This window comes from Marasmius oreades, chromosome 8, assembly GCF_018924745.1.
Source record: "Marasmius oreades isolate 03SP1 chromosome 8, whole genome shotgun sequence".
Taxonomy (NCBI): Eukaryota; Fungi; Basidiomycota; class Agaricomycetes; order Agaricales; family Marasmiaceae; genus Marasmius; species Marasmius oreades.
In genome coordinates this window covers 2229566-2256890 of record NC_057330.1, presented here as the reverse complement: position 1 = coordinate 2256890, position 27325 = coordinate 2229566, and the positions used below count along the sequence as shown (strand labels likewise).

Sequence of the window (27325 nt, the reverse complement as noted above, 5' to 3'; positions counted from 1 at the left end):
GAGCGGAAGAAAACAACACCGATCATTCATCATATTCATATTCCAATGATCATCAGGTCTCAACAATTCATATTCGCGAGCAATCATGAGGAAATTGAAATCCTTCCCAGGAACCCGACGGACATGCGTAGGATGTGCCTAAAATATAGAAACCTTTAAAATTGTGTACATACTTGACAAATTCTATTGGTAGCGTAGACGAGGTGAGTGGAGGCTCTGACTGAATCCACATAGCCCTGTCAGATCAGCATCTTTGACTTCTGTATGCTTAGTACTCCTCCACACCTTGAGAGACACGCCGCTCGCCGAAGGCGATTGGTTCCAGGCTTCGGATTCCATCAAGGTTGAGATCCGTCTGCCTGCTGAGATTCCCTAAGGTGATGCCTGGTTTCAAAACAATTTTCCGCAAGTTGAGAACGATGCGGGACGTGATAATGACCGCTAATGACTTTGTAGGTGCCACGAGCAATGCGCGAAGCGTCGGAGTCATGGACGTGTATAAAATGATCGTCATGACATTTGTACTATTATCGAAAAAACGGTTAATCTAAACCCTGGCAGTAGCCCTAGCTGGTCACTCACCAGCAAAGCACTGCCGTGTAAAATAGCCCATCTCGTAATATTACGCTGGTAATTCTTCGGTTTCCCTCCTTAACTGTGAGAATACACATTAGCCGGAATGTATTGGAAGTAAGGGCTGGGACTCACAATAGGTGATTGCGCGATAACCTGTAAGGAGGAAGAGAGAAATGTTGAAAATCACAGACCCCACGAATTGAATTAGGCCTGCGGTGTAAGGACTCGATTTGAAACTGAATGAGCACGGTAAGTTCGGGAAAGGGAAGGTGTTCGCGACTAATCCTTCATGTCAGACAGGCTGGCATGAAGATAACAAACGGGAGGAAGACTAACATCGTATGTCTCTTGTTACTAGGCCGAGCGAAATGAACAGTACGATGGTGTGAGCCTAGAGAACACAATACCGAGTGAGCTACGGAGTGAAAAAAAAAGTACAGAGTAATCGTACAATGACTAAAGACGCAATAAGCCATTTGTAGAAGAGTGGGGCTGCCTGTCCACGATACAACGCGTATGTGCGCAGTCCTAAGAAGACTGTTTTCAAAGAAATTTCAGAGGATTTTTACCAGTAATATGAGGGACGTCCTTACTTTTAGTGGGAATGAACAGCCCATACGCCACCCATTCGTCGATGTAAAACCAGGTCTTGCAAAACTTACGTGACCGGTCAAGGACTGTTCGGTACTATGAAGAGTTAATTTGAAGTCGTACCGATATCGGAGGACCACGCCAAAGATAGACTAAACGGATGTTAGAAAACGCCGTAGGAACTTTACGAGAATCTTCCTTACATGCCAAGGTAATCCCCTGTTCCATGATGTTTCCATACCTCATGATGATATACATCGCCGAGCCGATGGTAAGCTTGGTTTTCTGCAAATTGCCGTAAGCGTCCTCAATTGTATTCGATGTGATTAGTATAGTTTACCCAGATGAAGTCGTACTATTTCAAGTGGGTAGGATGAGTTACCAGTGACGTGTTGAAGGGGCATGCGACTAACCTCACTACAAGCCAAGGACAAACTGTGATTATTGGACTTATAGGAGAGGGACGTGAACGACTTACATCGGAAATGTCAAGACAACATCATAAAGAAGGAGCATAAAGCTCGACACTGTAATGGATTGTTGTCAGTTAGTACTAGTACCGCAGAAATAATGAATGGAAGCTTGTCACCAAGGAAATACTGACGTCCACAATTAGACGCGTTCAGACACAAGCCAAGTAGGAGACACATACATTGATAATCTGAACGTTGGTTAAAGCTTGGATGAATTGCTCAACCAGTTTCTGGACAGTTGCGGGGTCAGGTGCTGCCGTTGAGCTCGTTGGGTCCATGGCGTAATTGGGAGTAGGAAGGATGGTTCTGAAGAGTTTTTGACTCTGTTGTAAAGAACCCCATCGATAAAAATTTCCACGTTAGCCCGAGAAAGATGACCGGTCCCGGAAAGACCTGTCTAAAGTAGCCGTCCTTGACTAGTGACTGATGTATCATCAAAGTTGCGATCATCAGCCGTTCCAAAGTTGGTGAAACGAAAGGGAAGCATACCTACCACGAACATTCCAATGTCGTGTCTATCTGAGATTTGACCTGTACGTGCTTGGACGCTGTGGTAGTCAGAAAGAACTAAGTTGGACTCGTGCGATAGAGTCAGACTCACAGACACGATAGGCCTGTAAAAACGGAGTTTGAATTTGGCTAAGGGTTATCATCGTCATACCTTCCCAATATGGCAGTCGCCATATTTGGAGACAGTGCAAACGCGCAGGCAACGCAGCGCATCTCGCGTTTGCTTCGATTTCCCGGATGTATCCTGGAAATTCAGATGAAGTCGACTGCACTATACAGTTTTCAGAGTAATTTTAGTCCCTCTGCTCTTCTTTTGACACTATTTAGTTCATTTTTTCCCAACTCACTTCTGATTTGGTCGTTGAATGGGAGTCATCGGTTCACACAAGGGGTAGACTGGCCATGGGAGTTTGAGGTGACCTGGAATCTTAATTGCATCAACGGAGCTATAGAGAGGCTACAATGATCAAAAGAAACATAATAATCGTATGGATAATTACTTACTGCCAACCTCTACAAGCGCTCTCCCAATATGGCAGTCACCTTATTGGGAACGGATAAAGTCGGACCGTGCGTTTTCCCTCCCTCCGTTTTACCGGTCTCCAAACGAGGAACGGCCAGCTTTGAGGCTGCGGCTGGGCGACTACGTCTTTTGAAGTGGCATTGCACACCACCGTTACGGTGAGTGTTCAGATCTGTCATGAAACCCAAATTATAACTTTTTGCTCTTTGTAGACCTTCACCCACGCAGTATTTCACCTCGCTTCCAAAAGCAATGCCTGCGTACCAAGCTTGAAGCTTGAAGCCTTGAATAAGATGGGGAACACATGGGACAGGGAAAAGATCGAGTGATGTTCGTTCTTGAAGGAAAGTCAACATCTAAACAGACACGCTTTCTTTTCTATTTACCCATAGTTGACGGGCGCTGATCTGTGTGCACTGTGCAAGTTTCCTTGCCATGGAAGTCTCTTGCTCTATAGATTCTCGAATGGATGCGAGATTCTTGCAGGAACAACTATCGCAGCATCTCCGGTCACCGATCACTTCCATCCATCCATCTACGACGATCCGAGCACCTTTGATGGCTTTTCGGTTATATAACTCCGAGAGAGTGCGATTACACCATGTACAGTCGGGGTTGGATGCTCCTGATGAAATCAAGTATCGATTGACAAGCACTGATGCGGGATGGCTTGATTACGGTGGCGGTCGCCATGCATGGTGAGAGAATGTTTATTGCGGTTCCTCCTATTCGCTCGTTTCAAAGTCCTGGTCGATTCTTTGCAGCATTGGAGATAACATACAGAGATGGAAAGGGTTCGACCAGAGACCTATTGTTTGTGCCCCCTCCCGCTCTGGAAAAGTTCTATTCACGATCTTTAGAATGTTCGTTGAAAATGCTCAGCTAGCCCACATGTACAGCAGGCCTGTACCTCATGTGGCCTGCATTCCTGCTCAGAACGATCGCTATTCAAAAGCGGCTGGAATCCACTAAATATTAAATAGTTAACTGTCAAGCCGTAAAATCGCAAGTTAGATAATTGTGTCTTTACTATTGACGCTTTATAGTGTGCAAAACAACAGTCCGCGAACAGCAGGCTTTCAAAGAAAACATGAGCGGGCCAGTTCGCAATGCGACAGATTTTCCTTAATAGGTAACCATAGATGACGAACCAACGCCTACCAGCGCCTACTCGCTGTGTCATCGACTTCCACGTCCACGGTATCGGGAACATGCAAGATGTCCTTCCAAATCTTGAAATAGGGTGTTTCCGATGTGTTTTCTCGTTATCTAGGCACCGTTTATCATGTTCGAAACTTGGGAGCCTACTGATTCGTTTCTACACTTCTGTCACGGTCATATCAGGAGACGAGAGATCACTTCAAGGATAATCATCCGAAATCTCCTGGTTAAACAAATCATGGCCGAAAAAGTTGTGCGGGAGGCGAGTCTAACTCAGAGATTTCAGGACGCGATCTAATTGTTCGGCAGCTACATGAAGAATTTATCTGCTACCCGCTCACATGACGTTGGCATGACTTGCCGACCCTTTCGAATCGAGGATTAGTGCATAGCGAAGGCGCCACCATTATTCATTTGGACCTAGTTGGACCGTCTAGTTCGTCTACCCTGCAACAGACTCCCGTCTACGGCAACGGTGGATGATCTATGCGAAGAGGAACCAGAATCTATGGTGCTGTGTGATACTTCACAACGGGATTCAGCCTTATCGTGTTTTTATTCTTGTTTCGGGGTTTCCGTCAACTATCGAGACAGTTCGAGACGGAGGATCCTGCGGGTAAGTTTCCATGCTTGTCAAACATACGAGCAGCTCCGATGCGATCTCTCACAGCTAATGAATTCACTGTCAACACTTTCCCCAATGAGCTGAAGACGGCCTGACACAGCACTTATTCTGTCAACCTCCTCAATCACCCCACGTTACAGTACTTAAACCCCGACGGTTGACTAGTGCCGTTTGCTCATAACGATACAGTCGCACTATGGTCAGGATATCCCCCATTGCTCTCTTCCAGCTGCTCTTAGTGTCAACCTCGCTCGGAAATTCCTGCATTCGCCGTGGACGAGGCTCTATCATCCTCGAAGAGCATTGGGTATCGACAGAAGAAAGCAAGTCTATCACGTAGGTCCCAAACGACCTCCGAAACGGTCCTCTTACTCATCCCTGCTCCTCACAGTTCAGCCACCATTCCGTATGGTGCGTCCCTCTATTTCACATTTTTTTAGATCCTGGTTTTCTTATGCTTTCATAGGACAAACAATCGAAGAGTTTCAATTGAACATAGCTGACATTCACAATCAACGTCTTCAAACGATGGATGATAATCACATTGACTATGTCTGTTTTCACCATAATCACCTCTGCGCATATAACTCACAAGCCGATGTTCCTAGATGGTTCTATCCTATGGAAGTCCTGGTATTCAAGGTATATCCGATCCTGAGAAGGCTTTAGCGACTGCGACCGAGATCAACAACCGAATGGCTGGCCTCATATCAAACAATACACAACGATTTGGTGTCTTTGCTGCCTTACCGATGCACAATGCCTCACTCGCTTCGCAAGAACTCCGTCGCGCTGTGACTGAACTAGGTTTCGTCGGAGCAATGATACATGATTACCAGCAATCTGGTCCCGACAACGGTATGTCAACGCTGTGCCGTGTACCGTCTATGTAGTCCTGACCATGTATTGCATCACTAGGAACTTTGTACTATGATCGCGCAGGATATGACGAATTCTGGAAGACAGTGTCAGAACTCGACATTCCGGTTTATTTTCATCCACGCCTGAACACTCCAGCCCTTTCGGGTCCTATATACAAGGATGCACCATGGTTGAGAGGCGCCATTCAGGAGTTTGCTGTCACCCTTTCGAATCATATCCTTCGACTTTGTGTGAATGGAGTTTTCGAGTGAGTTTTTGCCGTCTCGAACTGCCTTGATGTTATCCTAAACCTCTTGGAAACCCAATAGTCGTTTTCCGGATGTTAAAATCATCGTAGGGCACATGGGAGAACGCTTGTCTTCTGATTTATATCGCATAGAAAGAAGTCAGTCGAGTTTTCGCTCGTCGTCTCGTCGTCTCGTCCCGGGTTTTCTGACTTTTTCTTCCGCAGCGCTACGAGCTCAGTTAACTCCTGGACTTCCTATGCAGCAAAAGCTTTCCTGGTACTGGCAAAGGAATATCTACGAAACAACTTCCGGAGATTTCACCACACCGCTCTTCCGTTTCCACCGACAGCAATTGGGAATCTCACGGATGTTGTTTTCGGTCGATTATCCATTTGAGCCGATCGGTGAGGCTAGCGAATGGCTTGAGAGCTTGTCGGAAATATTGAGTGTGGGCGAGTTGTATGCGTTGAGGAGGGGGAATGCTATGAAGCTGCTTAAATTGAAGGAGTGTTAGGGTGAAATAGGCTTGTGCTGTGACTCTCGCGCGTTATAATGCCATGAATGCTGATCTCGTTAGCTATTCAAAGCCAGACTTTTTCTGTTTGAGAGCTGGAACACAACTTCAACGACATCGTTTGACCAACATCATCCTCGATTTCTCGTTGGTCATCCATCTTGAAGAGCTTCTCACAACATTGGATTTCCGAACAGACCAAAAGCTATGTAGGTACCGAGACGAGAAGAATAAACGATCGATATGTGGTCTATCGAGGACGGAACGATGCGCTGCGGCCACTTTTCTTATCGTGTGGTACTAATGTTCTTACTTTGAGTCTTGACGGCCTCTGGGACTCACGCCATTCTCTTCGGCTCGGGGCTCGTAGGAAAGAGCAGTGAAGGTCGCCCCCCTCGAGTACTACATAATGCTCCATGTACTCTACTAACTCTCTTTCCGGGACTGACCCCTCTTTCATTGATGGGAGGTTCCTTTTTCAAGGACGAAAAATGTAGGAAGGAACGATGCATGTCCCGATACAAACCTCTAGAGTTATTATGGTATATGCGAGTTTACTTAAGCTCTGAAATCCGTGGGGTTATACCGCAGATCTACAAAGATGTAAGCAAGGTGAGGGCGGCAGAAAATGGTCCATAGATAGTCCATAGTAGTACACGCATACGCAAGGAAAAATAGTCCGTTGAGAGCGGCAGAAATATAGTCCATAGATAGTCCATAGTACACGCATAGTATAAGGCAAGATAGTCCAATAGTCACCCGAATCAACCAAAAGTAACGGTACGAGCATCGACAGACATCGCCCTGCGCAAAAGATAAATTTTGTGGAAAGCGGTGATAAGAAGTGGTGATGAAAACCGTACCTTCCGATGGCCAGACCAAGCCTAATGATCAGCTACGAGCCATCTACCGAATAGTTGTCAAGCTGCAAAGGTGGCCAGCCAAAAACAACGTGACAACTAGTCGGCAGGTGGCTCGAAGTTCACTACATCCGTCGACTCAGGAAGGGGTACCAACTGGCAGAACTTAAACCCCTAGCCAAAGCGGAAGTGGGCGACCAGGGATGATGGAGCGTCGAAACCTGGAAGTAATTTGGATCTGGGTTTTGTCAGTAGAGGTACAGCTGAGACAGAGAGAACACAAACATTTCAATAGCCGGGCGAAACCCCAGTGGTAGCTGACCACAAGCCACTGACGGAACGTCGAGCTGCAAAGTGGCCAGCCAGATTTGCACCTCGACATTCCGCCACTGACTGCCAGTGATTTGTGGTCAGCATCACAAGTTACAACGCCGGCGGCATCGGAGGAAGATGAGCTTACCTTCTGGTCAAGGTATGAGCTAGTCGACGAGGGGCAATGTGTGCAACGAAGAGTCTGACAAGCAAACAATATCAATCAGCACTCGGGCGAAGAAACTTGAAGCTGAGAAAAAAAGAATGCTCCCGGGAGACTCCCGCAGGAGAAGGTGTCGGAGTCGTCCAAGATAGAAAAACTCGTCGGGCTATATCGCAGAACTACAAAAATGCAAGCAAATTGTAAGTGACAGAAATATGAATATGTTCAGAGATAGTCGATACTGCACGCATACGCAAAGCGGGTTAGTCCGAGTCTGGCAATATTTACCAGACTCGACCAAAAGCAACCATCGGCACATCGCCCTAAATAAAAGATAAGTTTCGAGCGAAGTGACGGTGATGAAAAACGTAGTACCTTCAGATGGCCAAGCCAAACCTAGTAATCGACAACGAGCCATCTACCAAATAGTTGTCAAGCTGCAAAGGTGGCCAGCCGAGTACAACTTTCCAACTAGTCGGCAAGTGGCTCGAAGTTCACGACATCAGTCGAAGAAATGGTTAATTACCGGAACTTAAACTTCTAGCCAAAGGTGGAGTGGGCGATGGAACGTCGAAACCTAGGGTCCAGATTGGTCAGTGAAGGTACAGAGACGGAGAGAAGACAAACATACCAATACCCAGACCACACCCTGATAGCTGACCACAAGCCAATGGTGAGATCATTGTCGAGGTACAAATCGGCCCAGATCTGCACCTCGACAATCATTCCACCATCAATTTGCCATAGTCAGCTATCAGGGAATGTGGCCGAGATATCGCAACGCAAGCATCGAAGGGAGAGGTACTTATCTTCTCAAGGCATAAGGGAGTCGACGAGGAATGTGTGCAATAAAGAAGAGTCTGACAAATGAACAGTCAGCGCTCAGGCGAAGAGAAAGCCGAGAAATGAAGAATGCCCCAAGGAACTCTCGTGGGAGATAGCGTCGTCATCGTAGGGACTACTGTGGAGCTCTACCCAGATCTGCAAAGAAATAAGTAAGTCATACACAAAGCAAACTGGTCCAACCGTCGCCAGAATCAACCAGAAGCAACCATCCTAGGCGTTGTCCCATGCAAAAAAATAGGTTTCGTGAGAAGTGGTGTTGAAAACGTACCTTCCGAATCCCGATAGCCAAATCAAACCTAGTAATCGGCTACTAGCCGATTCAACTTGCCACCGACCACATAGTTGCCAAACTGCAAAGGTGGCCAGCCAAATACAACCTGACAACTAGTTGACAAGTGGCTCGCGAGTCAGATTTGCCTCAACATTCCGCTCATGGTTTATGGTCAGCTGCCAGAGTGTACGACTGAGTTATCACAATGCCGACATTAAAGGAAGAGGTACTTACCTTCTGTCCAACGCATGATAAGCGAGCCGACAAGGGGTATTGTATGCCAGTGTGACGAAGAAGAGTCTGAAAAGCAAATAATGAGCAGTCGGGCGAAGAGAAAGCTGAAAGTAAAGAATGCTCCTGAGGGACTCGCCGGAGAAGGTGTCGACATCCAAGGGAAATCCGTGGGGTATACCGCAGATCTGCCAAGATGTAAACAAGGTGAGAGCGACGGTAATGTAGTCCAGAGATGGTGATAGACGCAAAGAAATAGTCACCGAAATCAAGTAAAAGCAATGGTACGAGCATCGGGGGACATCCGAATTCTACACAAAAAGATAAATTTCATGGGAAGTGGTGTAACAAAACTTACCTTCCGATGGCCAAACCGGACGTAATAATCAGTTACGAGCCATCTACCGAATAGTTGTCAAGCTGCAAAGGTGGCCAGCCGAGTACGACTTGGCAGCTAGTCGGCAGGTGGCTCGAAGTTCACTACATCAGTCGAAGAAATGGTTAATTACCGGAACTTAAACTTCTAGCCAAAGGTGGAGTGGGCGATGGAACGTCGAAATCTAGGGTCCAGATTGGTCAGTGAAGGTACAGAGACGGAGAGAGAAGACAAACATTCCAATACCCAGACCACATCCCCTGATAGCTGACCACAAGCCAATGGTGAGATCATTGTCGAGGTACAAATCGGCCCAGATCTGCACCTCGACAATCATTCCACCATCAATTTGCCATAGTCAGCTATCAGGGAATGTGGCCGAGATATCGCAACGCAAGCATCGAAGGGAGAGGTACTTATCTTCTCAAGGCATAAGGGAGTCGACGAGGAATGTGTGCAATAAAGAAGAGTCTGACAAACGAACAATCAGCACCCGAGCAAAGCCGAAAAATAAAGAATGCCCCGAGGAACTCTGGTAGAAGTCTCATGGTCATAGGGACTTCTGTGGTGCTATATCACAGATCTACAAAGAAATAAGCGAGTCATAAATTAAATTTCGTGAGAAGCGATGATGAACACGTACCTTCCAATAGCCAAACCAAATCTAGTAATCAGCTACAAGCCACCGACCGCATAATTGTCAAGCTGCAAAGGTGGCCAGCCAAGTACAACTTGCCAACTAGTCGGTAGGTGGCTCGCAAGATTTGCGCCTCGACATTCCGCTCGCGGTTTATGGTCAGCTACCGGGGTGTGCGACTGAGTTATCGCAGCGCCGACATCAAAGGAAGGGGTACATACCTTCTGTCCAACGCATAATTAGAGAGCCGGCGATAGGCATTGTGCATGACGAAGAAGAGTCTGAAAAGCAAATAATAAGCACTCGGGCGAAGACAAAGGTGAAAAATAAAGAATGCTCCTGAGGGACTCGCAAGAGAAGGCGTCGACGTCCAACTTGATAGGAAAATTCGTGGGGGTATACCGCAGATCTACAAAGATGTAAGCAAGGTGAGAGCGACAGTAATGTAGTCCAGAGATGGTGTTAGTGCATGTATACGCAAAGAAATAGTCATCTAAATCAAGTAAAAGCAATGGTACGAGTATCGGGGGACATCCGAACCCTGCACAAAAAAATAAACTTCATGGGAAGTGGTGATGAAAAAACTCACCTTCCGATGGCCAAACCAGACGTAATAATCAGTTACGAGCCATCTACCGAATAGTTGTCAAGCGGCAAAGGTGGCCAGCCGAGTACAACTTGCCAACTAGTCGGCAGGTGGCTCGAGGTGAACTACATCAGTCGAAGAAATCCTTAATCACCGGAGCGGGGGGGAGTGGGCGATCACGGATGATGGAACGTCAAAACCTAGAAGGTTGGTCAGTGAAGGTACAGAGACGGAGAGAGAAGACAAACGCTCCAATACCCAGACCACATCCACTGATAGATGACCACAAGCCAATGGTGAGATGATTGTCGAGGTACAAATCGGCCCAGATCTGCACCTCGACAATCATTCCACCATCAATCTGTAGTCAGCTATCAGGGGATGTGGCTGAGATATCGCAACGCAGGCATCGAGGGGGGAGGTACTTATCTTCTCAAGGCATAAGGGAGTCGACGAGGAATGTGTGCAATGAAGAAGAGTCTGAAAAACGAACAATCAGCGCTCTGGCAAAGAGAAAGCCGAAAAATAAAGAATGCCCCGAAGAACTCTCGTGGGAGACGGCGTCATAGTCATAGGGTCTTCTGTGGTGCTATACTGCAAATCTGCAAAGAAATAAGTAAGTCATAAATTAAATTTCGCATGAAGCGATGACGAAATCCGATAGCCAAACCAAACCTAATAATCGGCTATGAGCCACCGACCGCACAGTTGTCAAGCTGTAAAGGTGGCCAGCCAAATACAACTTGCCAACTAGTCGGCAGGTGGCTTGCCAGCCAGATTTGTACTTCGACATTCCTGCAGTAATTTGTGGTCAGTTGCTGGGATAGCACAACGGCACAAAGACGTACTTGCCTTTTGGCCAAACTATAAGCGAGTCGACAGCGGGCAATGTGTGCGACAAAGACTCTGACAATCAATCAATCGACACTCGCGCGAAGGGAAAGTTGAGAATGCTCCCGAAGGGCCCCTTGTGGGAGAAGGCGTCGTCCAAGATAGGAGCTTAAAACTGGGGAGGGGTGTCAAAAATGACTCCGTGGCGTCTCGATCGCTTGTCAGTAGGCGCTGTTAGTTGATTTTCGATGGAATGGAGGACGAATGGGGGAGGGCTGTCGTATATGACGCCCTGCCGCATCATTTTTTTGTCCGACTTTGATGGTACGTCCTCCGTCGCATCGATCACCTTTGAGTCCTTTGAATCTCGGATGACCTGCGGCCAATTTGTTAGTCCTAGTGAAAGGCGAGAAGATAGGGGAGCTTACGATATAATTGAAAAGGTGCTCTAGTTGCGTCTCGTCTTCGTCAGTCTGCCGATAGGGGTAAGTTGGTGTTCGAGCTCAACAGCGACAACGCAAGCTTACCTCGTCGTCAGTAAATCCTGGAGCGTATCCCATCTCAGCTCGTTGGCCTTCATGGAGTCTATCAGGTGTAACAGTGGTCAGTACGGCATTCTGAGCGACAGGTCCAGAATTAAGACGAGGTTTCCTGTTCCTCTTCCTCCTAGACGTCTCGAATTCCATCCCAGCAGTCTTAACCTCCTGATGGAAGGTCTTCCACATCTCCATCTTTGAACAATATTCATGAGCCAAAGCCAGTCTGAGGTAACGACGATGAGTGACAAGGTTGAGAGGAAACGACGACGAGACTTACTTTGACCGCTCAGGGTTGAACATAGGATGTCTACGAACGAATGGAGTAGTCCATTGTATACCTGAAACGGGAAGGTTAGAGAAATAAGAGGGTATAATAGGGCTGGTAGGCGCAGACATGGTTCAAATGTAGAACAGATGATGGGGGTAGACAGTTAAGCCTGGAGAAAATAGGGTGTAGCTTGTACACAGGTTATATACGCCCAGGAGCTGCCAAATCACGCGCAAATACTGACACGCCCCTAACAAAGCATCTTCCAGCAGAGGGAATCGCAAAGAAAAACGGTGGAAGAGACGCGACGATTGTTGAAGGTGTAGTAGGATGGAAGTAGGATGGATGGAACAAGAGTTCACGGATGTAAGCGGCCAGAGATCAAAATTTGATCGCTCCTGACCCATATGGAATGCATCGCCAAGAAATCGAGCGTAGTATTGTTACCGCAGTCTGACTGTCACTACAAGCCAGGCCTACCTTCTTTTCCAACAGCTGAGCTCTGAACTCACTGTATGAAACTCGTCTCAATCAGAGAGAAAAACAAAGAACAGTTTTCGTGCATGCACCTACGTTCAAATTACATACATCGTACTTTGTTCTTAGAACAATCAAGACGGTAATCCTCCATACCCTTCCCCATGATCCAGCCAATCCAATGCCTGTTTTGCAAGGTCCAACACCACCTTATCTGCGTCCGAAGAATGAGAATATGAATGTAAATGCACCGGTGTCGCCGGTGAAGTCGAAGGAACCGAAGAGTGAGAATGTCCGAGACTTCCTCTGTGATGAACTCCAATGCCGACCCCAACAACGCCTCCTTGACTTTCACATATCCTCTTCAATGTGCCCACCACGCCGGCATCGATCATCTCTTGTCGACATTTTACACTACTGATCACGATCGGTACTCCAACTTCGCCTATAGAACCTACAACCCCAGCACAACCTTTAGCCAGAGCTAGGACAACACCTATAGCCGGCTTCCTCGCATCTCGACCTTCAAAACCCCGACCGCTCTCTGCTATTACGTCCCTGACGGCTCTGAGTATCGGAGGATGGTTCAGAATCAATGCTTGTTGGAGAGGAGAACCGTTAGCTAGATTAGCCAGTGTGTATGTGGCTTGGAGAGTAACTTCGGGGAGGGAAGTAGGAGGTGCCGATAGAATTCGTGTCAGAATTGCAACGATGGGATGCGGCTGCGGTTGCGATGAGGTAGCGTGAGTCGAATCAGAGAGTTCTGGAGACAATAGTGAAGGGAAGGGCGTTCTAGACGGAGAAACGGATGTTGAAACAGGTATCGATAGACCGGTCGTTTTCGTTGAATCAAAAGAGATTTCCGCAAGATCGAGTTTTCCAAACTCTTCAAATATCATGTCTATCCCATTTTCGTCTTCCGAAAGATTCCTGACAATATTGATGGCCTGTTCTTGGACAGCAGCGGTGTCTTGTTGCGCCTTCCTTGTCTGATCCTCAGCCTCAGCCTCAGCCTCGGTCTCTGTATCATCACTGAACTCCTCCGAGCGCAGGTTGACATCAATATCCATAAAGCCCATAATCCCCCCGCTGACACTCTCCCGTCTAGTCTTCCCTCTCGGCGATTTTCGTCGCCGTCCTCTATGTCGTCCGTGACTTTCAAGTTTTCCGCTAGCCATTAGTTGAGCCAAATTTTTCCACCCCAATTGAGTCATCACATCGGTCTTAACTTGATCGCTCGATTTCCTCACAAGATTCTTGATTGCCCACAAGGCAATAGGACGAAGACTCGTGTCTACCAAGCCTTCCGACATTCCTCCCTCATCTCCATTACCCGGGCGATGTGTTTCGACGCCTCGGATGAACTCGACTAGTCTCCCGATCAAACCTCTGTTAACATAATCGGAACGAAGAGGGCTGAATTCGCACACGCCATTACAGACAGCTTTCAGTGCAGACCCAATAACTCTTCGATCCTCTTGTTTGTCCATGACACGTTCAAGGATGAGAGTACCTAACAAGCCAGTTCAACAAGATAATCAAAGACAGAATATCAGCTGTTGTTCCTCACCTAGACCGCTATCGACGACGCTCGTCCTGAGGACAGCAACGGAACGGGTCAAGGCTCGAATTAGCTCCGCTGTGGCGTATCGCACCCCAGTGTGCGGCGATAAAAGTGTCCATCTCAGTAATGGAAGAAGCTGTTTGTGTTGCTTCGTTGGTTGACTTGGTTCAAGCACACACGCATTAACTAAGGCCGGATGTAAAGTAACATCCCCCAGGTCCAGTTCTGTTAGAGACATCCGAATGTCATGTGCTAGTAATGCAAGTGCGGTAAGAGCGATTAACGCCGCTTCTCTCAACGCGGACAATGTTGGAGGTTCATCGGTCAGATCTTCGGGTATATCAGATGACGATGACGGGGATGAGCCTTTCGTGTCGTTGGATATGCTCGATCGTGTTTGTGGTTCTCTAACCGGAACGACGGTTAATGAGGATAAGAGCCCCGCCAAGTTCAACAAACAGCCTCGGGAGAAGGCGAGCTTGCATAACGCAACATCGTCTATCACAAGGTGGTAAAGGATATAGCAGGATTTGAGTTGTTGTTGAGGCGATATGGCGGGTATTGTCGAAGGTGGAGAGATGAATCGGTTGACAACGCTGATGATGGTGCTCGCGGTAGCATCGGAGGATAGCGGACAAGCACGGATTATATGGGTAGCACTACGTGAAGGAAATCTTCAGTTTTATGAAGTAGAGTCGTCGAAAGGCCGCTACACACCATAGACATCCCGCCAGCTGAACATCCGCGATCCTTGATCTTGCAAATGCATTGATTACAGACGTTAGAATTTCGGTTTCCGTGAGCGCCGAAGCTACCGGTGGATTATCCTTTGCCAACGCTGCAAGCGCCAATAATGCTGCTTCTTGTACCTATGAAAAAACACAGTGAGAAGTTCCATCGAACAAAAGACACCAAGTCCCCAATGCCACCTTGTGTGCACGACTCTCCAATAAACCGACCAGACTTCTAGCCACCCATCCACCCTGTCTTCCTGGTGCGTTAACCCCATGTGCAGACGCCTTCTCCCATCCCCTCTTTGATTTGGTCTCCTTCATTCTATCCTCCGGCGGTATCCACTCCGTCACACTCGTTCGATGTTGTACGACTCTCAATGACTGAGCCAATAGCTGAGCAATTGAAACAGCAATGTCTATGTGCGGTTGGGCGAGTAAAGGAAGTATAATGTCCAATGAGTTGACCCGGAAGATAACGTCGAGTGTAGCTTGAGCTTCATTTCGTATTGCCGACGCATCCGGTCGTAGACCCCATAACGATGGTCCAACGATGTCGGCGGTCGAAACTGTCAATGATCTGAGAGCACGAACGAGCGCTGACTGGAGAGTTGAAATTGACTTCCGCTGCGGAGTGGTCGTAAGGGTCGTGGTCGTTTCCTTTAACGCTCGGAGCAATGCTCCCAGTGCATCGACACGGAGAAGACTGGCAAGAGCGTCGTCCGAACCGAGAGAAATAGAGCTGACAATATGTGCTGCTTCAATTTGAACATCAATGGAAGGATTTGAAAGGCATTTGACTAGTCTGCCTGCGGGTCAAAAACGTTTTTGATGATGAGTTTAGCGACGTACGCCTGCAGAAACCCTGGGTCTTGTGAGAGTTGAGCTTTTACGGATAGATTTCCGATGACTTTGTTCTTGTAGCCTTTTAATCTTTCCACTGTATCTATGGTCACCGCCGTCATGGATGCGGAAGAGGGGAAAGCGAGAGTGATGAGTGAAAGTATCGTGAGATTTTTTGTTGGTCGTCGCGATTCTTCGCGATTGACGGTCCGCAGTGACTAATTCCAACTACATCGAAGAAATTTCGCGGCACTAGTAGAAACTACACCAGTTTGAAATCTGAGAGAAATTCTAGCTAGGAAGGTGGTATAAGGAGCTCAAGTCAAGGAACAAAGGCCAGTCGTATAATTCGGGCACGGCACAATTTGATATTCTCTTCACCATGTAAGTAACAAGCACAATCAATTTCAAGTCACGCAGCAATAAACACAGAATGATAATAAAAAAGGACTATCGTGTACTGATTCACCCTACATATATACATATACCGTATTCTTATTCTTCGACTCAACCCTTAGGGCCTCGTCTGCGCCGTCAACCCAACCAAAACTTCAATCAACCTCAACACCTCCTCCTTCGCAGCATCTGCATTCTTATCGATCGTAATCGCCTCCGTTAACGCAGGGAAAGTCGTAGCACCGTACCCAAGCCATTTCCCGGGCGCAACACCCAAATGCCTGTACCACTCCCGGTCTTTACTAATCCCATCCGGGTGAAGGAATCCTCGTTCGAATCCGAAAACCTTCTTATTCACTTTAACTAGTCGTCTTGCGGCTCTGAGAAAGTCCAACCATGGGTTCTTAGGGAACGGTAACCGGGAAAGTCTCGCAAAGGAATCTCCATCCTCGAGGGGTAGAGATAAAAAGTCCTTCCAGTCGTCGATGTGGTCGTAAACAGTTTCGGATTCGTTGGGACCAAAAATGGAGTGATACCAAGCCGAAAGACGCCCAGTCACTCCTCCACAACGATGCGAGTGGGAGCGGGAACTTGCTGGTCTAGGGAATGAAGGCAATCTATCAAGAGCTTTCCTGAAATTCTCCTCAGCAGCTACTTTCTCCTCGTCCAATTCCAGACTCGCATCTTGAAGCCGTTCAATTTGATCGCGGAGAAGGGAGAGGTGTGGTGTGATGTCGTCGTCCTCGCCGTCACCGAAAATGTCAGCAGCGAGGTCTTCAACTCTGTAAGATAAATGCTGTCAAGGGCTGAGAAAGATGAGACAAGGTGGGGGTACTTTACTTGTCCAGATAGTCATCCAACTCAAACGCGTACTGGGTTGTGTTGAGGGGAATGATGACTGTATCTGTGAGTCGCATGACCGTCAATCCCAAGTGTCGTGCGACAGCGACCTAGGGAGACTCAATGAGAATACACTGCTGGACGTCGTCCGTGGATCTACTTACATGTTTGTTATATCCCGGATCCGCATATTCCTCCTGCCATCGAACAGTATCATAAATCGAGTGATCGTGCCAGACTGCGTCGTAAGGTGTTGGTGCGAAGTTTTGATCCATACTGGCAATCTGAGGGAGAGAAAAAGTCGAACAACAAAGGATAAACGTCAGGTTAACGACCGGACTCACACCAAGCCTCTGCAAAAACACTGTAAAATCACTTCCACTTCCCAAAGGGCCCACACCGGTCGACAAACTAGCTTCCTCTTCTACCTTTTTCTCATAATCCTGAATGTATTCCGGATCAGCCCACGCCGACGTACTCTGAGTCCCGTTCAAACCAGAGAAGGGCCCCTTATCGTCACGCGCATCCCAAAGGGTTTTCCCTTCTTCAGTTGGATGAGGAATGTCTAGGGCCGCTCGTTTGATGAGATGAGCAAGCGAAGGTGACCCCAACGCAGTCCATCTCGAGCCTGCGGAAGATACGTCGACGTTCACGTACGTGATCGCGTGTTCCGAGAGCCAGTCGGCGAAGTCTTCGCCGTACTCTGTGCTACCGATCAAACCATGCTGTGGAATTGTGAGAATGTTTAGTGGGATTAAACGGACTACGCCTATTACATACCTCCTCCGCATCCCAACTTGCAATCAAGATCGTTCGAAGCGGTTTCCATCCTTGCCTTAGCAGTTCCCCAAACCCTCGTACGATCTCGTGGAGAGATGCGGTTCCGCTGATAGGGTCACCAGCGCCTAGTACCCAAGCTAGTCGGAGGTTGATAATTAGCCTGCAAAGAAGGTATTAATTCGAGAAACCATACCATCTCGATGATTGCCCACGATACCCACCTCATCCTTAATATGACCAGGAATAGCCGCCATCGTATTCCATATGGGAGTGATGTTATAGTCAACTGTTCATGCTTCCGTCAGAAAAAAACAAACAAACGAAAGCTGAGAATGAAGGCTGCATACCATGGTTGACCATTCTAACTTTCGAGATCGAACTCTTCCCACTTAGCTTCTTCTTTCTAATGTCAGAATCCTGTGTATATATTTCCCCGACCTCCTCCAAAATTCGTTGAGCATTATGCCACGAAATCGGAAGACTGGGAATCTTCACGAGGTTCACAGGCTCCTGTCGTTCGGCGCGTTCATAAGCGGGGTACCCTGGTGTGGTTGGATCTCCGGGGTGTTTTGTGAAATACAGGACGCTTCCACGTTGAATGGAAGTAGGGTTTCGAGCTGGTCCTCGTGGGTAAGGCTCGTACCCGTTTTCGACGGTGACGTAGCCGTCATCGCGGATGTCGGAATAGATGAGAACACCGGCTGCGCCTAGTTCTTCTGCACCTTTAACCTGGAAATCGTTTGGGTTACGACGACGCTCACTGAAATTTACAGCAGGGAAACGAAACCTTGAGTCCACGGGCTGTGTCACCGTAACGTACTAAAACGATTTTGCCAGTGAGGTTGGTACCTGCTTCGACGAGTTCATCGTAATCCTGAAGTGGTGTGCTGGTGAAGTCTCATTCGAAAAGAAAGTTATGGTGATGCTTGCCTCTTTGGTTCCGTAATTCGCGTATATAATCTGGAGACAAATGCATGAAACAAAAACTGAAGGTATGTAAGAATTTGGGGGCGCACTCACCTGGCCTTCAGCTTCTCCGTGGCTACTGAATCCGTGCCAGGCAGGTACGAAATCCCGATAGGCGTGTGCGTCTTCGTCTAATGGATCACCATCCTCGTTCAGATCGGCGCTCCACATCGAGTTTCCTTTGGTATCCAGTAGTTCCAGGCTCCTGCCAAGCGGTGCGTCGAGAATCGGGTAATAGACATCGATCCATGCGGTGGGTCCATGAGGGCGCAGTAGTTCAGTGAGCCCGATGGTAGCTGCGCGGGACTTTGGGGTTCCTGCGGGGAAGATGGGTGGCTTTCGGGGTGGTTTGATGCCTAGTTCGGTTTGGAAGAAGGAAAGCATCTTTTGCGCGTCTTCGTAATCTTGGGGTGAGCCTGCAACGTGTGGATGACTGGCAAAGGTCTTTGCGGCAGCATGAGCACTTTTACCGTTTGGAACCGAGCTGAAAAGAACTGAATTGACGATCATTGAGAGGGCTTTAGCATGGCTAGTACGGCTTACAGGAAGAGTTTCTCTCTTTCATGCACGTCTAATGGAGGTGGTTTGACATGTAGTACATCCCTATGAACCGTCGCGACTCGGCTCCAGATGTGGGTGAGGGAGTATAATCCATATAATGTAGTGGAAAGACAGATAAAGGAAACGATGCGCCGCTTGAAGTTGCTGGATTGTACTGGTTGAGCTGTCGGTAAGGATTGTTTCTCAGGATCTGGTGCTTTCTTCGACATGGTGCACGGGTGGAGAAGGTTGTTAACGAATAATAGAATTTGTGTTTGTGGGGGCGCCTAATACTGCCTTTCCTGTTACCGACACCTGGTCCTTAGAAGAGGTTAACTTACAACCCATACACGACGACGGGAGAACGGATTTCATATGCTGGAGAATCGGGACGGGAGAAACTGGGTCAATGTTTCGATTATTATGCATGTTTACTCTTGGTTTCTTCAAGCACTCTTCGATCTCTTACACACTGTTATTTTTGATCGTCTTTGCCCAAACTACATGTTCGTGCGAGATGTATTCCCAGCTTCCCGTTTTACATTCGATCTAATGTGGTGTTGGTAGATGTCTGGACACCGGCCAGCGCGGATTAATTGGGGTTCTTGTCATTTCATATTATCGCGTTATAGACTGCCATCAGAGTCGGAATCCGGATGATAAGGCACTGTCTCGTTGAAGAACTTTTGTCGGACAATATCAACAATATAGCTCAAAACCATGCATATCACCACAGTGATCATCCTCTTCGTGAATCAACTTGTTCAACCTCGCCCAGATTCTGGTGAGTTCCAGTTGCTGGTATGGCGACCACTGATACTGATCTCTTTGTTGTTATCACGATACAGTTATCTACGGTCCGTCCTAAGTTATTGTACATTCCCGTAAATCAAGATATAAAGACGACGATTTCGTTGGAGCTACGAACGGTCTACCCCGAAGGAATGATCTGTAGGATCAGTTGGTTTACCCTGTTCAGTTTCGCTCACTGAACTTAGTGGCAAGTCCTCCGGGGTCGGGTGTCGGGCGCGCACAGGCGGTTTTCACGGTTATTTGCACTTCACCTCCTCAAGGGCGGGACTTACAAATGACCTTGGACGGCATCAGATTCAAGAACTCCAACTCTGTCAGATCCGTATTATGCAAAAGGCGTCATATCCGCCATACGTATAAGTTATCAGACGGATGTCATTAAGTGCAGCTAATGATTCGTATACAACAAGAAAAACGTAGCGGGACATCACAAGAAAAAAGACAATATTTATGTATATGAAGCATCTCGAAAGCAAAACATCTAAATTATCATTAATCCGTTTTTTTCTCCGCCTTCTCCTCCTCCGATTCTACACCCCAACACCCCCACCCCCTTCCTTTCCAAATGCATCACCCCACCCTCATGTCATTTTAAGTTCTACTCCCTCTGCTCGGGTGCCTCGCCAAAGTCTGCGAAACGTTGTGAGCTTGGTGACTGCTGAACCTCGTCAACTCTTCTGGCTTAATAGATACCCGTCCTCCAAGACCAACTCTCCTAGCCGCCCTCCTGAGGAAGCCAACACGATTCGAATACAAAGACTCGTGAATCGACGCAACACGTGATTGAGTTCTCGTAATCGGGACGCCATCTTCATTCTTAGGAGTGGAACGAACTGCTCTTTCATGACGGTTGCGAAGGTACTTGATGATAGTCGCTTTCATGGCAAACTTGATCCAATCGAGTGGCCAGAACCAAATAATGTTCTAAGAGAGCCATCAGATTGATATTATGAATGCAGGAAGAAAAAAGTGGTAACATACCCAAACCCAAACGATACCGATCCATCCTCCAGAGATACCTCTAACTTTTGTGAATCCCCAGTCTCCGTAGGCAGCGATGATACTTGAGATTAACTGTGCGACACAGAACGCCAACATCAAAGCAAGCGATGGTCTCTCCATAAAGAAGAATCCGTGTGAACGGGTGACGAAGATGAGAGCTTGGGAGATGATAGCGACTTGGAGGTAGATAATCATATGTAACTGTGGGTCGTTGGGATTGATAGGGAAGGGAGTTTCGAGGGAGACGCCAAACTTGTCTTGGAAGAAGGTAGTTTCCATGATGATGATAACGAGAGCGATGCTGTGAAAAGGAAGCGGGACAAGTTAGTTTTCGAAGGAGGGAAACACGTAAGGAAAAACTCACGTAGACATCGTCAAGTAGATTCCATAGGCAACCGCATACGCAAAGATCTCTGCAAGATCCCAACTATCTGGTGTATTCGATGGTAACACCCTGTCCACCGAAAGTGTCATGATCGTCCCATCATTCAACAACGCGATAATCAGAATCATGAAAGGCGGGAAGTCAAAGTTGTACGCGAACGTAAGCAAAGCGAAGCAGACGACGATACGAATCGTAACCGCACACGCGTAAATCGAGTAGTTCCTCATTCGCTGGAAAATGATTCGGGACCCACGAATAGCATGAACGATTGTTGAAAGACCTGGTTCCGTCAACACAATATCAGCTGCACCACGAGCGGCATCTGTAGCACCTTCCACAGCAATACCGACGTTGGCACGAGACAAGGCAGGCGCGTCATTGGCACCATCACCCGTCATGGCGCAGAGATGTCCAAGACCCTGTAACCTCTTCACGATCTCATACTTGTGTTCAGGGAACACACCCGCAAATCCATCAGCATCAAGAATCATCTCATCCAAAGAAGCGTGTTTACTGCCAGGTGCAGGTCCGTCTTTAAGAACCTTGGCCGGGTACATGTGATCACCAAGACCAAGACGGCGGCCAGTCTCCTTTGCGATGGCAAGCTGGTCACCGGTAACCATTTTGACTTTGACACCGAGGGCGATGGCATCGTCGATGGTCTTCTTTGTATCCTCGCGAGGAGGATCAAAGATGGCCAATAATCCAATAAGTTCGAATCCGTTACCCTCAGCCTCGTGATCATCACCTTCGAGTTCCTCATACGCGACAGCGAGTGCTCTCAATCCTCTCGATGCATACTCTTCTACATCAGCTTCTAGGCGGTTCTCCAAATCATCCGTCTTGTTCCGTTTGCAGAGCTCGATGATGATACCCGTCATACCCTTGGTGACACGTTTAAGTTTTCCAGTCGATTCCTCACGATAGGTAATCTCTGTACGCTTATCAACCGGGTTGAAAGGCTTGAAATCAACCAATTTGATCCCAGCACGAGCCCTCGAGGTGTCTCCGATGGCAGAAACGACAGAAGCATCGATAGCGTCCTGGTTCTCTGTACGGGAAGCGTAGGCAGCGAGGAGCATGACATCGTCCGCAGAGAAAGGACCATAGGTCTTGATAGTGGCTTTGTCGATGGTGAGTTTGTTCGTAGTGAGTGTACCGGTTTTGTCAGAACACAAGATAGTGACACCTGCCAACTCTTCGATAGCCGTGATCCTAGTAACGATTGCTTTGTGCTTCGCGAGCTGCTGAGCACCAACGGCAAGTGTGACGGAGAGGACGGTGGGCATGGCAATAGGGATACCACCGATCAAAATGACAAGGATGTTGTCCAAGCCTCGACGGTAGGTGTAGTGGAATTTGGGGTAGAGGATGACGATTTCGAGCACGATGAAGAGACCGATAGCGATCAAACAGAAAGATCCAATCTGAGCTAGAATCTTCTGCAAGTGACCGGTAGTGTCGTCATCCTGACCGACGAGAGAGGCGGCACGACCGAAGAAGGTATTGGCACCAGTGGAAATAACGACACCTTCAGCTTCACCTTGTTTGCAAGTGGAGCCACTGGAAGATTTGTTAGATGTGAAATCCGTTGATGAGCTGGAAACATCGGAAACTCACGAGAAACATTCGTCCCCGGTTTTCTTGGCCTGAGGGAGAGATTCACCAGTAAGGGCAGCTTGATCAATGGAAACGTTGATTGCCTCGGTAAGTCGACAATCGGCAGGAACGATGTCACCAATCTTGAATGAAACCATGTCACCGGGGACTAACTCCGCAGACTCGATCTCGGACCACTGGCCGTCACGCTTGACCTTGGCCTTGGGAGCAAGAGAGTCCATGAGGGCTTTGACGGCATTACCGGCGTTATGTTCCTCGTAGAAACCAATAGCGGAGTTAACGAAGAGAAGAAGGATGATTCCGACGAAATCAGGCCAATCGGGAGCTCTGTGTTCACCGTTTGAAAGAACAATAGCAACAAGAGAAGCTGCTTCCATGACCCATGAAAGAGGATTCCACATGAATCCCAGGAACTGTTCGAGAAGTAAACTACTTGAGTGTCGATGCCAAGAATTTTTTTTTACCAGTGACGAACCTGTAAGAAAGGATTCTGTTCCTCAGATTCGAGCTTGTTGGGTCCAAAGAGCTCAAGACGATGTGCTGCTTCATCCTTGGTTAGACCGTTTTCATCGCATTGCAACAGCTTGAAAACGTCTTCTACGACAATAGTCTCCAAGTCGACCTTTTCTTTGTCGTACAGGTCCTCAGCGCGAAGTTGAATCTACAGGCGGGTCAATGACGAACAAAGTGAAAAAAAAGGTCATATTGAGAAACGAACAGTGGACATGTCGACTTTGGCATGAGAAGGCCCCTCATTTTCGTGTTCAAAATCCCTGTACTCTCTCTTCCTTCTTTCTGGCTCATCAGTGCCATTACCATTGCCATTGCTAGCTGGTGGTGTTTCAGAGGGACCGGGTTCCTTCTCGGGGTTGGACGCCATAGTTCAATCGAGTAACAAAAGGCTGCCGCCTATAAAAGTAACCGTGTTGAAGGGAGGAAGAATTCTCAAGTGACAGTGAGAACCCGAGAAGTGATATAGGGAGAATGAGAGGGATTGGAAACCGGGGCAACATCAGTGGACGGCCGTGTGTTTATATATGTCACCAACCTCGCTATTTTTATTCTGGGGCTGGGAATTTCGGAAGGATTCGACCCCAGGCCTGTCCGTCGCCGATGGCAGGACAAAGATCAAATCATTCGATTGTATTCAGCACCGAGCACTGGCTTTAATCCCTCCATTTTCCCTCCATAAAGCATGTGTCGTGCGCCGATGGATTGAAAAAGCGGAAGGAACCGGGTGATTCTGGTGTGTGTTTCATGACACTAGATATGAAGTAAACAGTGATGAGACGAGTGAACAGTCTATCCTTTTCTGTGTGGTTGGCGAGGAAAACGGAGAGCATGAGCGCGTTGGACAGGATGGATGACCAACCATATCCGATGCCGCTACCAGTGTTCGACTTCCATCTCGCCTGGATATTCTGTACGTTCTCTGCAGCTTACGAGCCATCGCCAGGAGATTTATTACGAGAAAACGTACTGTACATTGTTGTCGACGAGTTCCCGCGTTCCCGTACTACATATATGTATAACTATCATCAACCAATCAAGCGTGGCCGAGAAAGATCAATCTCGCAAAGCTCCTCACTAGTACCAGTGGTCGGCCGTGGTGGGGTCTACGAACCGACGGAACTCCTCCCCAGCTATTGCATTGAAAGGTATTGCATATAGTGTACATACACGGGTTCTACAAAACCTGTTTTTTACTTCACGAGTTCACGGTAGACCTCGGTTTGAATTTGAATTTTGTCAATGGTTTATCGAGAACTAATGCACCCTGGTCTAATCGAGCGTACTTAGTTCGGACGTGCCTCGAGAAGTCACAATCGAAAGAATGCATGGAAGAAACCGTCGCACACATAAGCAGAAAGCTCGTCGCAGCAGTTCGTGTTTCAGGTGAGGTTGGCAAAGTCTTGAGCCAGCCAGTAAAGTATCTCGCAAAGGAGAACGTTCGTCGGGAAGAATTTTCGTCTGGTCAGAAGGATGTCACACGGAGCGGACATAATAGAACACACCATCCTTCATCCTGCAAGTGGCCTTGCACGCTGACACGACTTTCACAAAGTATATCGGTCTCGACTCTCTTCGGTGACAAACAAGGTTGATCTTCCATCGATATAAGGAATTCCGGTCCAATGGCCATTGAGGTCGAACATACCAAACCCAAGAAAATGCGGAAGTTTGAATTTGCTCGAACAAAGCCTCATCAACCCGCGTCCGACTGCCAGCGCTTGGGAGTCGAGCTTGCCACCGGTGATAGTAATGATGATTTTCGTTGATGCGGAAATAAACCGCCGTGAGCAACCTCGCAAGTCTTGTTTTAGGATAACTCCCCGCTGTTCAGGTAAGGATATCCGCAGCTCGACGTCGTGGCACCTTCTTGGCTCGGTAGTACCGGCGGTCCCCATCCATGGCCGTGTGATCTATGGGAGCGCTAGCGCTGATGATGCCATGGGATGCAAGGAATAAGTCGGCGTCGGTGACAGATGTCAATCCGACCTTTCCCTTCAAGGGGGTTGTGTTTTCCTTATGCTCTTATGTGGTCAGCTTCTCTTTTATGGACAGCTTCATACCGCGGTACGGGACTCGGAACGAAGATCATGGTATCCAACCTGTGCGATGGACGTATTACTCTCGAATAAGCAGGGCTCTGTATGGGTGTAGACGATATCGCGAGTTGACGTGAGCCATGACTTGGTAACGGAACACAATGATGAGAAGTGATAACAATACAGACATTACCACTCACTATGATTTACTTCTGTTGACGTTCTGCGTTGACGTCGTTCCATATTACATTCCCGGGTTCCCTGGTTACCCGCATCTTGCTGCCAATCAAACATTGTAGACACCAAGTATGCGAGGATAGAAAGTGTAAGAGCCCAATCACAGAGGGAGTGATCGTGAACTTACCAGTATTGCAACTCTATAGGAATTATATACCCAACTTAATGCACTAGGCTCGACTTGGCGCGAAAAGTTCAGAATCGAAGTGGCGTAATACTCCAGCAGGCGCCACCTCTTATTCTTGACTTTGATGGCATCTTCTGAGCAGCGACAGAGCTCTCCTTCTCATCATCAAGGCAAGCTTGCCCCATCAACCCTGAACACCTCACTTGGGTCGATCTCCGTCGAGATTGGGGTAAAGAGTAGTCGAGTTCATCCGAGGCGTCGAAACACGTCGTCCGGGTAGTGGAGATGAGGGAAAAATGTCGCAAGGGCTTGGTAGACACGAGTCTTCGTCCTATTACCTGGGTGGAAAAGTTTGGCTCAACTAATGGCTAGCGGAAAACTTGAAAGTCACGGACAACATAGAGGACGACGACGAAAATCGGCGAGAGGGAAGACTAGACGGGAGAGTGTCAGCGGGGGCATTATGGGCTCTATGGATGTTGATGTCAACCTGCGCTCGGAGGAGTTCAGTGATGATACAGAGACCGAGGCTGAGGCTGAGGCTGAGGATCAGACAAGGAAGGCGCAACAAGACACCGCTGCTGTCCAAGAACAGGCCATCAATATTGTCAGGAATCTTTCGGAAGACGAAAATGGAATAGACATGATATTTGAAGAGTTTGGAAAACTCGATCTTGCGGACATCTCTTTTGATTCAACGAAAACGACCGGTCTATCGATACCTATTTCAACATCCGTTTCTCCGTCTAGGATGCCCTTCCCTTCACTATTGTCTCCAGAACTCTCTGATTCGACTCACGCTACCTCATCGCAACCGCAGCCGCATCCCATCGTTGCAATTCTGACACGAATTCTATCGGCACCTCCTACTTCCCTCCCCGAAGTTACTCTCCAAGCCACATACACACTGGCTAATCTAGCTAACGGTTCTCCTCTCCAACAAGCATTGATTCTGAACCATCCTCCGATACTCAGAGCCGTCAGGGACGTAATAGCAGAGAGCGGTCGGGGTTTTGAAGGTCGAGATGCGAGGAAGCCGGCTATAGGTGTTGTCCTAGCTCTGGCTAAAGGTTGTGCTGGGGTCGTAGGTTCTATAGGCGAAGTTGGAGTACCGATCGTGATCAGTAGTGTAAAATGTCGACAAGAGATGATCGATGCCGGCGTGGTGGGCACATTGAAGAGGATATGTGAAAGTCAAGGAGGCGTTGTTGGGGTCGGCATTGGAGTTCATCACAGAGGAAGTCTCGGACATTCTCACTCTTCGGTTCCCTCGACTTCACCGGCGACACCGGTGCATTTACATTCATATTCTCATTCTTCGGACGCAGATAAGGTGGTGTTGGACCTTGCAAAACAGGCTTTGGATTGGCTGGATCATGGGGAAGGGTATGGAGGATTACCGTCTTGATTGTTCTAAGAACAAAGTACGATGTATGTAATTTGAACGTAGGTG

General features: G+C 47.9%; 9 protein-coding genes across 10 annotated transcripts; 4 read left to right on the top strand and 5 right to left on the bottom strand.

Annotated features, from left to right (window-relative positions):
- Nucleotides 1-268: 268 nt before the first annotated feature.
- On the bottom strand, nt 269-1425 carry E1B28_012667 (uncharacterized protein; the record flags this gene model as incomplete). The annotated part of the gene is made up of 8 exons (XM_043157800.1): nt 269-524; nt 583-655; nt 709-855; nt 913-967; nt 1028-1113; nt 1170-1233; nt 1291-1319; nt 1371-1425. The coding sequence occupies 8 exons, from the start codon at nt 1423-1425 to the stop codon at nt 269-271; spliced, it is 765 nt and encodes a 254-aa protein (XP_043005168.1).
- Nucleotides 1426-2682: 1257 nt separating this feature from the next.
- E1B28_012666 (uncharacterized protein) lies at nt 2683-2946 on the top strand (the record flags this gene model as incomplete). Its single annotated transcript, XM_043157799.1, has 2 exons — nt 2683-2831; nt 2886-2946. The coding sequence occupies 2 exons, from the start codon at nt 2683-2685 to the stop codon at nt 2944-2946; spliced, it is 210 nt and encodes a 69-aa protein (XP_043005167.1).
- Nucleotides 2947-3108: 162 nt separating this feature from the next.
- E1B28_012665 (uncharacterized protein) lies at nt 3109-3645 on the top strand (the record flags this gene model as incomplete). The annotated part of the gene is made up of 2 exons (XM_043157798.1): nt 3109-3371; nt 3438-3645. The coding sequence occupies 2 exons, from the start codon at nt 3109-3111 to the stop codon at nt 3643-3645; spliced, it is 471 nt and encodes a 156-aa protein (XP_043005166.1).
- Nucleotides 3646-3854: 209 nt separating this feature from the next.
- On the top strand, nt 3855-6156 carry E1B28_012664 (uncharacterized protein). The gene is made up of 9 exons (XM_043157797.1): nt 3855-4096; nt 4144-4450; nt 4505-4795; nt 4851-4870; nt 4926-5011; nt 5068-5317; nt 5378-5588; nt 5650-5726; nt 5793-6156. The coding sequence occupies exons 3-9, from the start codon at nt 4656-4658 to the stop codon at nt 6080-6082; spliced, it is 1074 nt and encodes a 357-aa protein (XP_043005165.1). The 5' UTR covers nt 3855-4096; nt 4144-4450; nt 4505-4655; the 3' UTR covers nt 6083-6156.
- A 5208-nt stretch (nt 6157-11364) lies between these two features.
- E1B28_012663 (uncharacterized protein) lies at nt 11365-12130 on the bottom strand (the record flags this gene model as incomplete). Its single annotated transcript, XM_043157796.1, has 4 exons — nt 11365-11571; nt 11624-11668; nt 11723-11957; nt 12012-12130. 4 exons carry the CDS (start codon nt 12128-12130, stop codon nt 11365-11367), a joined length of 606 nt encoding a protein of 201 aa, XP_043005164.1.
- A 410-nt stretch (nt 12131-12540) lies between these two features.
- E1B28_012662 (uncharacterized protein) lies at nt 12541-15809 on the bottom strand. 2 transcript variants are annotated; one of them, XM_043157794.1, is made up of 5 exons: nt 15627-15809; nt 14973-15579; nt 14761-14912; nt 14050-14702; nt 12541-13992 (listed from the first exon to the last, which is right to left on the bottom strand). In XM_043157794.1, the coding sequence occupies exons 1-5, from the start codon at nt 15737-15739 to the stop codon at nt 12614-12616; spliced, it is 2904 nt and encodes a 967-aa protein (XP_043005162.1). In that variant the 5' UTR covers nt 15740-15809; the 3' UTR covers nt 12541-12613. The 2 variants fall into 2 exon arrangements, with proteins under 2 accessions (XP_043005162.1, XP_043005163.1); XM_043157795.1 differs by having other exon boundaries at nt 14973-15574; nt 15627-15784.
- A 221-nt stretch (nt 15810-16030) lies between these two features.
- Nucleotides 16031-19523, bottom strand: E1B28_012661 (uncharacterized protein). Its single transcript, XM_043157793.1, has 12 exons — nt 19481-19523; nt 19143-19432; nt 18654-19083; nt 18564-18593; nt 18421-18507; nt 17981-18362; nt 17827-17919; nt 17634-17770; nt 17198-17578; nt 17018-17137; nt 16854-16963; nt 16031-16795 (listed from the first exon to the last, which is right to left on the bottom strand). Exons 2-12 carry the CDS (start codon nt 19367-19369, stop codon nt 16132-16134), a joined length of 2661 nt encoding a protein of 886 aa, XP_043005161.1. The 5' UTR covers nt 19370-19432; nt 19481-19523; the 3' UTR covers nt 16031-16131.
- Nucleotides 19524-20253: 730 nt separating this feature from the next.
- On the bottom strand, nt 20254-23961 carry E1B28_012660 (uncharacterized protein). The gene is made up of 6 exons (XM_043157792.1): nt 23678-23961; nt 23435-23620; nt 22960-23372; nt 21319-22902; nt 20934-21255; nt 20254-20876 (listed from the first exon to the last, which is right to left on the bottom strand). Exons 1-6 carry the CDS (start codon nt 23837-23839, stop codon nt 20544-20546), a joined length of 3000 nt encoding a protein of 999 aa, XP_043005160.1. The 5' UTR covers nt 23840-23961; the 3' UTR covers nt 20254-20543.
- Nucleotides 23962-26236: 2275 nt separating this feature from the next.
- E1B28_012659 (uncharacterized protein) lies at nt 26237-27280 on the top strand (the record flags this gene model as incomplete). The annotated part of the gene is made up of 1 exon (XM_043157791.1): nt 26237-27280. One exon carries the CDS (start codon nt 26237-26239, stop codon nt 27278-27280), a length of 1044 nt encoding a protein of 347 aa, XP_043005159.1.
- Nucleotides 27281-27325: the final 45 nt, after the last annotated feature.

Bases quoted from the DNA above. Each gene is read 5' to 3' on its own strand.
- E1B28_012664 (XM_043157797.1), top strand. From the start codon at position 4,656: ATGGTCAGGATATCCCCCATTGCTCTCTTCCAGCTGCTCTTAGTGTCA. The intron at 5,589-5,649 runs GTGAGTTTTTGC...GAAACCCAATAG, and splicing joins TGTGTGAATGGAGTTTTCGA to TCGTTTTCCGGATGTTAAAA. The intron at 5,727-5,792 runs GTCAGTCGAGTT...TTTCTTCCGCAG, and splicing joins TTTATATCGCATAGAAAGAA to CGCTACGAGCTCAGTTAACT.
- E1B28_012662 (XM_043157794.1), bottom strand. From the start codon at position 15,739: ATGACGGCGGTGACCATAGATACAGTGGAAAGATTAAAAGGCTACAAG. The intron at 14,913-14,972 runs GTGGCATTGGGG...GTTTTTTCATAG, and splicing joins TGGAGAGTCGTGCACACAAG to GTACAAGAAGCAGCATTATT. The intron at 13,993-14,049 runs GTGAGGAACAAC...CTGGCTTGTTAG, and splicing joins CGTCGTCGATAGCGGTCTAG to GTACTCTCATCCTTGAACGT.
- E1B28_012661 (XM_043157793.1), bottom strand. From the start codon at position 19,369: ATGTCGAAGAAAGCACCAGATCCTGAGAAACAATCCTTACCGACAGCT. The intron at 18,363-18,420 runs GTTTCGTTTCCC...AACGATTTCCAG, and splicing joins ACACAGCCCGTGGACTCAAG to GTTAAAGGTGCAGAAGAACT. The intron at 16,796-16,853 runs GTAAAGTACCCC...TTTATCTTACAG, and splicing joins TTGGATGACTATCTGGACAA to AGTTGAAGACCTCGCTGCTG.
- E1B28_012660 (XM_043157792.1), bottom strand. From the start codon at position 23,839: ATGGCGTCCAACCCCGAGAAGGAACCCGGTCCCTCTGAAACACCACCA. The intron at 23,621-23,677 runs GTTCGTTTCTCA...ACCCGCCTGTAG, and splicing joins CCAAAGTCGACATGTCCACT to ATTCAACTTCGCGCTGAGGA. The intron at 22,903-22,959 runs GTGAGTTTCCGA...CAAATCTTCCAG, and splicing joins ACCGGGGACGAATGTTTCTC to TGGCTCCACTTGCAAACAAG.